General features: G+C 40.1%; 1 protein-coding gene across 1 annotated transcript in view; it reads right to left on the bottom strand.

Annotated features, from left to right (window-relative positions):
- Positions 1-14,064, bottom strand: part of COG3 (component of oligomeric golgi complex 3) — an 86,992-nt gene that overhangs the window by 22,238 nt on the left and 50,690 nt on the right. The window contains exons 15-17 of the mRNA XM_070409047.1: positions 11,992-12,116; positions 8,323-8,412; positions 609-729 (exon numbers count right to left, since the gene is read on the bottom strand). Coding sequence (XP_070265148.1) covers positions 609-729; positions 8,323-8,412; positions 11,992-12,116 — 336 coding nt within the window. The remainder of the gene's footprint in view (positions 1-608; positions 730-8,322; positions 8,413-11,991; positions 12,117-14,064) is intronic.

Genomic DNA, 14,064 nt, shown 5'->3' with positions numbered 1-14,064 from the left:
AACAATAACATCACTTACATTAAACACCATAAGCTTACAAAGCACTTTACATATATTTTCATTCTTAATGATCTTAATTGATTTGATAACCTGGTAAAGGTATCATGATATGTTGATTATGCTCATTTTACCTGGCATAGGAAAGCTAAGACACCTATTCAAGATCACGCAAGAGCCAGGAAATATTGAGCCAGAAACAGAACCCGACTTTTTCAGACTCAGATAAATATTCTTCCCTTTACCTAGATGCTGTCTGAATGTTAATGGACTGACAAACTCAATGTTTAAAGCCATCCCAATTAGCTGACATTGTAGGTAGCTGTTATACTGATCTTTCATTTTTAACTGGTTATGGTAGTACGTGGCAGAGTCTAAGAGAGGTAATGATATATTACAAACTGAAATGCTCAGATATAGTTCCCTTCATAAAGGAAATACAGCAAGTTAGATGTAATTAGGATGCTCAGTTTAGTATAAACAAGTGACATGCTTAGCAAGCACAGCATGCAAAAAAATTGCAGATGAACATAAAATAAACCTATACCCTGTGCTGATACATTTGGACAGGTCGAACACACCCAACTGTGCCAGCCAGGACAATAAAGTACCTCTAGTTTTCTTGAGGTCCAGGGAAATTTCCTTAATGGTGAATTCAGTGTGAAATGGAGCAATTTGTTCACGAAGAATCAACAGATGCTTTATTAAAAAAAGTTGTCCATCAATCTGAGTCTAAATAAGACAGAAAATGTATCAGATTAAATAAAAATATGAACATATAAAATACATATGTTATTAATCAATATTAACCTAAGTTTATGAGCCCTAACCTAACTTTTTTACTCTTAGTATAACTTTATGGCACCAACACTCCTTTGTTGTGCAACGAATTCTCCCCATATTATACAGATTAGAATTATCTGGAAAAATCTTGCTGCAAACTGTTACTAACACTGTTACCAGCTCTACTTAGCATATTCTAGAGCAGGGGTGGGCAAACTTTTTGACTCGAGGGCCACAATGGGTTCTTAAACTGGACCGGAGGGCCGGAACAAAAGCATGGATGGAGTGTTTGTGTGAACTAATATAAATTCAAAGTAAACATCATTACATAAAAGGGTACGGTCTTTTTTTTTTTTTTAGTTTTATTCATAGTTTGCCCACGGCTGTTCTAGAAAGTAAATCTGACAGAAGGTTGTAAAGCAACACAGAAAGAGAAGTCAAACGTATTTTAACTTGGTGCAAAAGCAGAAGAGAACACCAGCACAGAGCAGGAAGTAAAACAAAAGTTCAAAGTGTGAGCACAATTCCGTCCTCCCGTGCCTTTCTAGCTTCTCTTCAGTAATGCAGCGTTCATTATTGGATCAAAGTGGTTTCAGAATCCAGAACATCAGAAATACTCATATTTATACAAAAGTACAAAAGGAGCCTCCAAATGTACAATGATTTGGGCTTGCCATTTTGGATTATCCTGCCACCAACAGAGCACTGGCTACCTATACCCCTGAAAGTCTCTGCATCTCCTTTTGTCCTCTCAGGACCCATCCACAAGAGTCTGTGATTCAGCCTTAGTTCTCAAAGCCCTGATCCAAAGAGTGAATAATCATAGCTCTCACTTCAGAAAAGAGTCTCTACAAAACAAGAGCAAGACTGGTTGCTCCTCCTCAAAATAGAATCCTACCTTGAAAAAATTCCAATGAAACTATACTACACTAGAGGCCTGGTGCACAAAATTCACGCACTTGGGGCGGGGGGGGGGGGGGGGCATCCCTCAGCCTGGCCTGTGCCCTCTCACAGTCTGGAGCCCTCAGGATGTCCAACTGGCGGCGTAGGCCCACTCCACAGGGAGCAGGCCTAAGCCATCAGTCGGACATCCTTAGCGAGGTCATGGAAACAGGAGAGGCTCTGACCACCACTGCTGCACTCGCCAGCTGTGAACACAGATTCTGGCTGAGTGGGGCTCCCCCTATGGGAGCGCACTGACCACCAGGGGGCAGCTCCTGGGTTAAGCGTCTGCCCCCTGGTGGTCAGTGCACATCATAGCGACTGGTCTTTCTGCCGTTTGGTCAATTTGCATATTGGCCTTTTATTATATAGGATATTATATATTATACAGGGAAAGAATAAAGGGGCTGTGAAACAAAATGACTCCTTTATGGCCTCTCCCCACCTTCTAAGTACACACATAAGTATGACTGATGGAAACTACCTTTGCACTTGGAACAGAGCATTAGATAAGTGGGGAATGCTGCACATTTTGAATACTTGCTCTCCTTTCAAAAGAACTAGCAACTCCAGCCCTGGCCGGGTGGCTCAGTTGGTTGGAGCATCGTCCTGTACACCAAAAAAAGGTTGCAGGTTCAATTCCAGTCAGGGCTCATACCTAGGTTGTGGGTTCAATCCCCAGTGGGAGTGAGTTCGGGAAGGCAAGCAATTGATATTTCTCTCTCAAATTGAAGTTTCTCTCTCTCTCTCCCTCCCTCCCTCCTTCTGAAATCAATAAACATATCCTTGGGTGAAGTTTAAAAAAGAATAATAAAAATAAAATAAAAAAGAACTAACAACTTCAATGGACAAAATAATACAATATAGATTCAACTTACTTTACTAAAACTGTTGTGATCCAAAACAGTATCATTTTAGTTTAATGATATAGTAATGCTCAATTTAAGTATACAAGAACAATTTCTTGTCTTAAAAAACTCTCTTAGACATTAAGTGATCATTTTCACTGATGACTTTTTAAAAAATTGAGGAGGAATTGGGATCTGGTTCTCCAGCATATTTGTCAGTTTGGTTCAAATGAATTCTTATAAAAATTCTCTACAGATTTAGATGTTTTCTTTTCATCAACATTTACTTGACATAGTCAGCAAGATTCCAAAGAAGCCCACCCAGGAGCACCCTGCAGATTTGGACCTGGTGCAAAGCAAGGTACAAGCAAGGGCCCATTGTGCCCCACCATCTCCCCACTTGGCATGAGATGAACTTGGGTGAGTTTCTCTCAGAATTCCGGGCCTCCTTGCTTCAAGTAGCAGACCATGACTTTATTTCAACTGTTCTTAGAAAACCCTCAATGTGGTAAGGGTTGAGGTAACTAAAGTAAAAGGGGAAAATGGGGTGCTGCTTTTACTCTCAGCTTTTTAGGCGGATTGCTTACTGAGGATGTGAACAAAATCTTCCCTGGTTAAATGAGAGACTGAACTCTCTTTAGCTACAAAAGAGAAAGGACACTTGCTTCCCCAACCCAAATAGCCATTGGGGTGATGATAGTTGTTCAGACCCCAAAACCAGAGTGACGGAGATGGGCGCCGGGAGTCGCCCAGTGCAGTAGTGTAGCTGACCCCAGAGAAGCCTGGGAAGAAGGGCAGGGTGTCCTACAATGAGTTCACCCCGAGAAAAGGGATAGAGAAGGGCTTGTGCCTTGGAAAGCATCTGTTAACCTCTCTCTGGCTCTTGCTTGGGTATTCTTAGGTGACTGATAAACTTTGTGGTGTTGCCTGAGAAAAATTTCCTCTAGGATGTAAAGTAGTCCCTATAGGGATATTCCCTGCATTTGACTCGTGCACATAAGGGGCTAGTTTTTCCTAGAAGTTTGTTCAGACTTTACAGATCTCAAAATTAACAGGGGAGCCCTGGCTGGGTGGGTCACTTGGCTGGAGCATCATCCTGTACACCAAAAGATTACAGGTTCGATTCCCAGTCAGGGCACATACCTGGGTTGCAGGTTCGATCCCCAGTAAGAATGCATACGGGAGGCAACCGATTGGTGTTTCTCTCTCACATTGATATTTCTCTCTCTCTCTCTCTCTCTCTCTCTCTCTCTCTCTCTCTATCTCTCTCTCTCCCTCCCTTCCTACCTCCATCCCTTCTTATAGTTCTAAAAATCAACAAAAATATATCCTCGGGTGAAGATAAAAAAAAAATTTAAAGCCCAGTTGGTGTGGCTCAGTGGTGAGGGTCAACCCATGAACCAAGAGGTCACTGGTTCGATTCCGACTCAGGGCATATGCCTGGGTTGCAGGCTCAATCCCCAGTAGGAAGCATGCAGGATGCAGCCAACTGATGTTTCTCTCCCATCAATGTTTCTATCTCTATCCTTCGCCCTTCCTCTCTCTCTAAAAATCAATAAAAACATATTTTTGAAAAAAGAAAAAAACAAAACAGCCCTGGGGGTGTTGCTGAGAGCATCGGCCCACATGTCATCGGTTCCATTCCTAGTCAAGCTGGGTTGCAGGCTCAATCTGTTTAGGAGGCAACCAATCGATGTGGCAATACATGAATGTCTCTCTCTCCCCACCTCCCTCCCTCCCTCTCTAAGAATCAATGGAAAAATATCTTCGGGTGAGGATTAACAAAAACAAAACAAACAAACCACAAAACACAACAAAAAATTAACAGGGGAAATCATGCCTCTGAGGCCAACAAGTCCTACAACAGTCAGCCTCCTGTTAATACTAAAACAGCCAAGATGAGGATCCTCTGATACTTCTAATCTTTTGTACTCACAATTAGAAAAAGCCGGCTATAAAATTAGGCAGAAAGAATAGAAAGCATACTTAATTGGTCTCTCAAAGCTTCAAAAAGAGGATTTACATAAATGGATCAACCTATGATGTCATTTAGGTGTCCACCCATTCCTCTGAGGTATTAAAATGCCTGTCCTATTTTAAAAGGGGAGCCAGCCAGTGTAGCTCAGTGGTTGAGCATCGACCCATGAACCAAGAGGTCGCTGGTTCAATTTCCTGTCAGGGCACATGCCAGTTGCAGGCTCGATCCCCATGGGGGCCATGCAGGAGGCAGCTAATAGATGTTGATATTTCTTTCTCATCAATGTTTCTATCTCTCTCTCCCTCTCCCTTTCTCTCTAAGTCAATAAAAACATATTTTTTAAAAGGGGGGGAAAGATCATTTGGAACTTCACATGTCAAGGACAGATAGAAATTATAAGTTTCTCTAAAACAAAACTTGGATCCAACTGTTCTCTATCTGTGTCCGTCTATGTATGTCTATGTATGTAGTAAATGTGAAATAATTTTCTACCTCTGGATGGTATTGTTAAAATTGATTTAAAAAACAAGTGCTTGTAGGGATTGGGTATTCTAAAATTCTCAGACATACAGAAAATAATTCAAATGCTTTTCAAGTTCACATATCTAAAATTAATCCTTAGTAAATAAAAGCTAGTTTAAGTTTGGTGGTTTAAGTAAAACAGACATGTCTTTATTTTACCTGGGCTTTACAAAACTATGAAATATGTTTCTAGAGGTTATAAAATGTCCTCATAAATCTGCTAAGCTAAAAATGCAAATTGCTTACTTCTTAATTTTCATTCGAAATTGAGGTTTTAAGGGTTAAAATCCTTGTTCTTTAAGGATTATACTTGTTCTTTATGTTTTTGTATATAGTTCAACTGTTATGATGACTGAACATGTATAAGATCACTGTTAAGCCCAGCCAGTATGGCTCAGTGGTTGAGCATCAACCTATGAACCAGGAGGTCACAGTTCAATTTCCAGTCAGGGCATATGCCTGGGTTGCAGGCTCAATCTCCAGTAAGGGGCGTGTAGGAGGTAGCTGATTGATAATTCTCTCTTATCATTAATGCTTCTATCTCTCTCTCCCTCTCCCTTCCTCTCTCTGAAATCAATTAAAAATATATAGAGATATTAAAGTACTTTTTAAAAAATCACTGTTATACTCTTTTCATGGCTTATGTAAATGTTATACTAGATGCCAAATACAGAAAAATAGACAGAACTTGACAATTAGGCAAAACTCAAACATGAGAGTTCACAGAATAGAAATGATCCAGTGTTTTATTCACAATGAAGCCCATATGACCTAACTACCTTCCATTTAACTGTCCTTTCCTTTTTTGCGAAAAATTCAGCCTCAACTCAGATCCCAAGATTATGGTATTGCCTCATCCCCAATAGTCAATAAAAGAACATCGACACTGAGCCTTCTTAGGAATGAGCATTCCTAGCGCTGTGAGACTACACTGTCCAACCAAAAGGCTGGTCATCAATGCATCCTTTGGATTGATTTATAACAAAAAGGGGGAACTGTGGACAAAAAAAGGGGGGGTTCAATGGAAAGTAACCTCAGGATCATCTGATCATAAAATCCTAACCAGAAAGGTCATAATGGGTAGTTATGCCCCAGGAATAGAACTTCTTTACTAAAAGGCTTATTTTTGTCTTAAAGTCCTGTGCCTTGTTTCTGTGAATCCAGATGAAAATACTTTAAAATGCCTCTTTCCAGACTCCTCTTTCTAAGATGTAACCACCCTCAAGAGAGCAAATAATCTTCTGTCCAATAATCCAATCCTCACCTTGCTTTCTCCCACCTCCATGTAATCTTCCCTTACATACCTTTCTTAATTTCAAATGCCTAAAAGAAACTGCAAAACTTCTTTTTCAGAGCATTTGAGAACTTACTCCCTGACATATGTCATCAGTTTGGCTCAAATAAACTCTTTTTTTTTTAAAGCTGAAAGGCAAAAGTATACAAACTCAGCCATGAAAATAAATTCGCTAATGCTTACCAAACTGAGGGCTCCCTCATACATATTTACACCCCTTATAATATGTAGAAAACAGAATGAGATAAAAGAGGCAATGAGGGCAAAGACTGACTAATCAAAAGGCTCTTAGCTCCTCCCTTAAAAAAAGAGGTACAAGAGGACATAAGCATATTAACTTTTTCTAAATTAGGATTTTTTTCCCCTCCTAATCCAATAAATGCATGCTCATTGTAGAAAATTTGAAAAGTTAAATAAAAGTGTAGGGGAAAGGAGGAAAAATCCACAGTCACTCAAAATCTTTCAATGTTACATTTTTCTAATGTATGTTTTCATTACATACTTATTTATATTTCACCTATTATTAAAAATATGGCCCTGGCCAGTGCTGCTAAGTGTTTAGAGCTTTGGCCAGCATACCGAAGGGTTGCAGGTTCAATTCCCGGTCAAGGGCACATCCCTGGGTTGCAGGGTTGCAGGTTTAATCCCTGGCTGTGGTTGGGGTATGTGCAGGAGGCAACCAATCAATGTGTCTCTCTCACATCAATGTTCCTCTCTTTCTATCTCTCTCTCTCCCCTCTCCCCCATCCCTTCCACTCTCTCTAAAATCAAAGGAAAAAATATCCTCTGGTGAGGATTATCAAAATCAGACTTGGAAATACTTTTAAAAACTTAAACCTGCCTGTCTATAACTTAACTTTCCATCCTCGTGTAGTGCCCGTATCAACATGTCATTTCCTTCCCCATTCCATAAATGGGAGAACATAGTGGTCACAAACAAAGAGAGAACTTTCCTAGCAACTGGGTCCCAATCTCTTTTGTGAGAAGATATTTTTTTAAATTTGTCTAAAGCCTTGAAGTTAGAAATCAAGTTTATAAATCTGGAAGACCAGAAAGGTTAACAAGGTTTGAACACTCCAAGCAGAAACAGCCCCACAGCTCCCTCCCTGTAGGCAGCGGTATTTTAAGTGAAGAGTTAGCAGTGCAACACTTTCAACCATGCTGTACTTCTGGGAAAAATCTCAGGGGCCATGGAAGAAGCACATGGCAGCCATTTTCAGCCCCGGATCCCTTACTGATTAAAAACTGTAAGTCACAAAGTCATGGCAACAAATTCTATCATATAGCCCAGGGGTGGGCAAACTTTTTGACTCGAGGGCCACAATGGGTTCTTAAACTGGACCGGAGGGCCGGAACAAAAGCATGGATGGAGTGTCTGTGTGAACTAATATAAATTCAAAGTAAACATCATTACATAAAAGGGTACGGTCTTTTATTTTTTAGTTTTATTCATTTCAAACGGGCCGGATCCGGCCCGCGGGCCGTAGTTTGCCGACGGCTGATATAGCCCATGAGCCACAATTCCCTGTCTTCCAAACTAACTGGCTGATTTCCTCCAAGTGAGGCCATTTAAACTATTTAAAACACCAATGTAAAATAAAACATCATTGTAGGTATGATTATAATTTGCTGTGTTTCCTTGAAAACCCTGTTTTGGTATTCTAAGGAAAACAGCAATCCAGCACCTCTCCACTTGCTAAGGCTATAACAAGAAACTTTTATCCTATAGAATTTATAACCTAATTATTATTTTTGGTGCTTTAGCAAACTTAGAGTTCTCTTACACAGTATCATCTTTATTTAGCACTACAATGAAATTCTAGCTTCTCTCAAAATTAAGTCATTAATCAAAGAAATCCTCCTGCCAAAATGCCTTTATATGTATGTGCCTATACATAAATGCTGTATTCCCCAATATTATTATAGGTAACAAGGTTTCACCTAACGCTTCATCAAACCTTGTTTTTGCTGATAGATTCTGATGCTCCAAGTAACGACTGAATGCAGGCAGACAAGGCTTCCTGTGATAATCCTTGGAACACTGCCCTCTGGTGAAATAAAAGAGAAACATCACCCTGTAGCACTTGACAAAAAAAGATCATAGGTTGAGTACAGGGAGGGATTGGAATCATTTATATTACTGGCAACATTCCTCCTGGAATTTCCTCTTCTAGACCAACCTTTCTAGACCAACACAAAGTTTCATAATTTGCATTTCTCGAAACACTCATGCGGCCCTTTACTGATATTTCCAGAGCATCTATTTCATGTCAAACTTTGTGCAGGTGCTAGAAGCACAACCAGTGGTGGGGAGACAAGGCTGACGTAGTTCTGACCTTATAGAGCCCTCACTCCAATATGATCTCATGTTGCAGGTTGTTTTTTAAAAATTATAAAGCCAAGCCAGCCAGGGTGGTTCAGTGGTTGAGCATCAACCTGTGAACCAGGAGGTCAAGGTTCGATTCCCGGGCAGGGCACATGCCTAGGTTGCAAGATTGATCCCCAGTGGGGGGCATGCAGGAGGCAGCCAATCAATGATTCTCTCTCATCATTGATGTTTCTAATCTCTCTCTCTCCCTCCCTCTTCCTTCCTCTCTGAAATCAGTAAAATAAAAATTTTAAATATATATATATATATATATATATATGAAGCCAATTTTAAAACAAACCCTCAGTAAATCTACTTCTAAAAATGTATCCCAAGTAATTAATGGGTAGTGTATTGTAAGAGTCATGTATGTGGCTCTTCATCACAGTATTATTTAAAAGAACAAAAAACTGAAATAACTTAAATGTTCAATAATGAAGGGGCTGACAAATGAAATACTAGTAAATCTAAATTATAGAACACTGTGCATGAAATAAAAAAAATGCTAAAGGAGGTCATATGATCTTATAAAATATAATTAAGTTTTTAAAATCAGGTTACAAAATAGTATGTTAAACATTATTCCTTTTTTTTAATCTTTATTGTTGAAAGTATTACATGTCCCCTTCTTTCCCTCATTAACTCCCTCCAGCCTGCCCTCCCCCCACCCCAGGCTCTCACTGTTGTCTCTGTCCTTGGGCCACGTATATATGCACCCACCCACCACCATTAACTTATGATTCTTAAATTAATTCTGTCATTTCTCTATCTTCCCAGAGGTGTGGCATGCTGGTCTGGGCAGGGACTCCTGTCAGTCCCCTTGCTTCCCTCCCTGTATCCATTCCACCCAAGATAGGTGAGTATGAGAAAAATATTTATTTGGCCACAGTCCTGGGCCCTGGTCTCATTCTTTATGCTATGGTTTTTTTGGTCCCTCTCTTCTGTATCCATGTTGCTGTAGTAAGAAGAGATTAGGGCTCCCTTTGCTAGGTCACTGACCCTACTTTAAGGAAGACTGAAGACCCTCTCTTTCCCCTGCTCACCCTTCATGGGGTTTTCACTGGATTTTTCTTTCCTCGACTTTGATGGGTAAGATAGAGAGGGATAAGATTGAATGTAAGCCAGGTGAAAAAATAATAGGCAGGCCTAGGGCATAAAGTTAATGCAGGCACAGTGGCGTCCTCAGGCCTACCTGCTGTTTGGCTAAAATCCCTGTTAAGGACTTAAGAGGCTTCACTAGGGCCTGTGATGACAATGGGCTCTATGTGGAATATATATCTTGCACATTTCCCTTGGGAGCCTGGCTCCACTGTAGGAAGTTTCAGAATCCCAGCATAATATCATCATTCAATACACCTACTGGGGAACCTTGGGAAAAGTAATGCCAGTGTCCAAACCTCCCTCTGGAAGAGACCTCATCAGCTGGGCAAAAAGGCTGAGACATCTAACTCTGTACTCTGTAGAGACCTGGCCTCACCTCTAAAAGTCCCAAAACTGGGCAAAAGGCACTTCATGGTTGAATTTCAAAGCCTCCAACCAAAAACTCCAGTAACTGTGCAGTTTACAAGAGATATTGAGTAGTGTGCACTACACTGAGCCAATGAAACAACTGTGCAACTTTGTCAGGCCTACGCTGAGATGGAGCATCTTCATAGTGAGAGGGAGGCACATATCCCTTAGACCCATACGCTTAAGAAACAGAGGCATCTGGACAACAATTAGATGACTTGTATTTAGTAACTTCTCTCTATATATGCTATTTGGGTTATAACAATCAAATTAATTTTTTAATGAATTAAAACCACTGAATTTTGACCTAGTTGGTATGGCTCAGTTGGTCCTATCCACCAAAAGGTGGTGGGTTCAATTCCCAGTCAGGGCACATACCCAGATTGCGGGTTCAATCCCTAATCTGGATACGTGTGGGAGGCAACCAATGTTTCTCTCTCACATACGCCGCCCCCCCTCCCCCCGCCTTCTCCCACTCTCTAAAATCAATAAAAATTAAAAACACTGAATTTTACAAACTATTTTGGTTCAGCAACAAACACTAGCCATAAATAACTGTAGACAAATCTGATCTTTCAGGGACTGATAATCAGAGAAACTGAAATGCTTAAAATAACTGTTACCTGAAATGAATGCACAGTATAAGTTGGTGCTGAAAAAAAAAAAAAAAGTAGGGGGGAGAGGGTACTGCTAATTTCAGCAAATAACTAAAATCAGTCCATGATTAGAAAAATATGTAGTCTTAATACTACTTGTTAAGGAAAGTGATTTAAACTGAGTGCAAAACTAAATTAAAGTAGTTGCATTTAATACTTAATCTAAATACTAAATGTATATTATACCTATGTAACATTGGACATATCACTTAACTTTCTACATCTCTTTTTCTTCATCTACAAACTAAGACAAATGAATTAAGTTGTAGTTCTGATTTATTTGTGATTACAGACTCCTATGAGAATCAATACAAGCTATAGCCCTTTTCCTCAGAAAGACACAAATACAAGCATACATACACAATTTTACCCACAACATCAAGGTGTCCACAGACTGCCCAGAGCCCAATAGTGGATTCTAAGGGTCTACAGAATGCTCAGGTTAAGAATTCTTAAATTAGATTCGTCTTAAATTTTACCTAAAAAAAAACACATATGATTCTAATACCAAACAAAATACTGTATCAAGATCTTAAAATAAACTTTAAAAATATTTCTAATGAGCCCAGCTGGCATGGCTCAGTGGTTGAGTGATGACGTATAAACCACAAGGTTCAATTCCCGGTCAGGGCACATGCCTGCATCCTCAGTGTGGGGTGTGCGGGAGGCAGCTGATCCATGATTCTCTCTCATCATTGATGTTTCTGTCTCTCTCTCCCTCTCCCTTCCTGTCTGAAATCAATAAAAATAGATTTTTAAAAAATATTTCTAGCCCTAGCCAGTTTGGCTCAGTGGATAGAGTATCAGCCTGCGGAGCAAAGTGTCCCAGATTTGATTCCAGGCAAGGGCACGTACCTTGGTTGCAGGCTCCTCCCTGGCCCGGGCTCTGGTCAGGGCTTTTGCAGGAGGCAACCAATCGATGTGTTTCTCTCACATCGATGTTTTTTTCTGTCTTTCCCTCTCTCTTCCACTCTCCCTAAAAATCAATGAAAAAATATCCTCGGGTGAGGATTAACCAAAAAATAATAATATATACATATATATATATGAAAGCAATTTACAGTACAGATAAGGATAAAGCAATTTACACGTACATCTATGCATCTGTACAATTTAGAGAGACAGACAAGAGTTCGTCGAACTGTAGGATACCACATTCCATGAAGATCTGCTGGAGAAATTGTGGTCTGTGGTCTAGGAGTGAGAGATTCTGTTGAACCTAAAAACCCAAATGGAAAAGAAATCACATTACACTCACATGTAGATTTGTCTTATTTACACAGCAACTATAAACTGTTCTCATTAGCTACCACTAGCTGGAGGCATCTACTTTCTCTAACCTCACCTTCAATCAAGAATGCCATAAGAAATCTAAAACAGTGACAGATAAGATTTAACACAGTAAGATTTAACATACTAGAGGACTGGTACATGGATTTGTGCACCAGTGAGGTCCCTCAGCCTGGCCTGCGGGAATTGGGCCAAAACCAGCCAGGTGCACAGATTCGTCCAGGTTGTGTCCGGCCCATCTCGCCCAGTTCTGATCGGGGCCAATCAAGGCCGCGGAGGGACCACAGGAGGGCTCCAGGCTTGTCTGGCCTGTCTCACCCAGTCCCAACTGGCTGGACCCCAGCAGCAAGCTAACCTACCAGTCAAAGCGTCTGCCCCCTGGTGGTCAGTGTGCATCACAGCAACTGGTCGAACAGTTGAACGAATGGTCGGACACTTAGCATATTAGGCTTTTATTATATAGGATGTATGTATTCATGTGTGCTCTCACATACTCAACCTAACTGCTTTTCCCAACTGTGATCAATAATCTTTATGGAGTAGGTGAACAGTATACACGTTACAGAATACCGTGCAGTCATTAAAAAGGAGGCAGATCTATATATAGTCACATGGGAGCAAGTGGGAATTCATGGAGGTCAGGGAGTGACAAACAAACAAAGCAATGTTAAACAGGAATATTAGTCAAAGCTAGTTTGTCTGACAGCTTGCCTTCCATGCTTTAAGTGGTATCATTTATAGACCTTCCCAACTCCAAAGATCTTCACTTCCATCCCTCATGACCTACCGCGCAGATTTTCTTGACTTTGTTTCAAAATTACTTTCTATAGACTTTCTTATTATATTCCAAACTACCTCACCTCTTAATTGTTAAATCTTAGAATCCTAATCTCTGACCACAACATCTTCGTGATTTTCTATTTTTCACCTGTTTACTCAAAATACACTGTCGACTCCTCCTCCTTTGGCTTCAATCACACCCTAAACCAGTGATGGCGAACCTATGACACGCAAACTCATTGTTTTGGTTGATTTTTCTTTGTTAAATGGCATTTAAATATATAAAATAAATATCAAAAATATAAATCTTTGTTTTACTATGGTTGCAAATATCAAAAAATTTCTGTATGTGATACGGCACCAGAGTTAAGTTAGGGTTTTTCAAAATGCTGACACACCGAGCTCAAAAGGTTCGCCATCACTGCCCTAGACCCTTGCCTGCTTCTGACCTCTCTGGCTACTCTTTCTCAGTGAGCCCATAACATTCCTCTACCTCCATTTGCTCCTTAATGTCAGCATCTGCTGAGATACCCTCCCCAGACCTGCTATTATTACTCTACTCTCTGTCCTGGGGTGATCAACTACCTCAATCTTTATCTCTAAACCAGTCACCCTCTTTATAGCTCTAGAGAAGCCTTTCCAACAGAAATATAATGTGAGCCATAAATGTGGCATTAAAATGCTAGGGGAAAAAAAGTAAAAAGAAACAAGAGCAATTAATTTTAATACATTTTACTTAATCCAATATATCTAAAATATAATCATTGTAACATGTAATCAATGTAGAAATTACTAATAAGATATTTTCCATTCTTCATTTTATATTAAGTCTTTGAAATCTGGTGTGTATTTTATGCACTTGTCCACATTCAGACTAGCCATATTTCACATATTCCATGCCAGGTGGCTACCATATTGGACAACACAGTCCTAGATCTATATAGCACAGATGCTCTGTGTTGTTCCATATGGACCTTACTCAATCTTCCTCAGCCCCACACCTAGAGTGTCGTCAAATTCTATTGATTCAAACCGCAACCATATCTTTTATCTATACACTTTTCTTCATCCCTCTGTCACACCCTGGTTCAAACTAC

This window comes from Myotis yumanensis, unplaced genomic scaffold (assembly GCF_028538775.1).
Source record: "Myotis yumanensis isolate MYYU_CA2020_CCGP unplaced genomic scaffold, mMyoYum1.0.hap1 SCAF_3, whole genome shotgun sequence".
NCBI classification, from domain to species: Eukaryota; Metazoa; Chordata; class Mammalia; order Chiroptera; family Vespertilionidae; genus Myotis; species Myotis yumanensis.
This window is presented reverse-complemented; position numbering and strand designations above follow the sequence as displayed.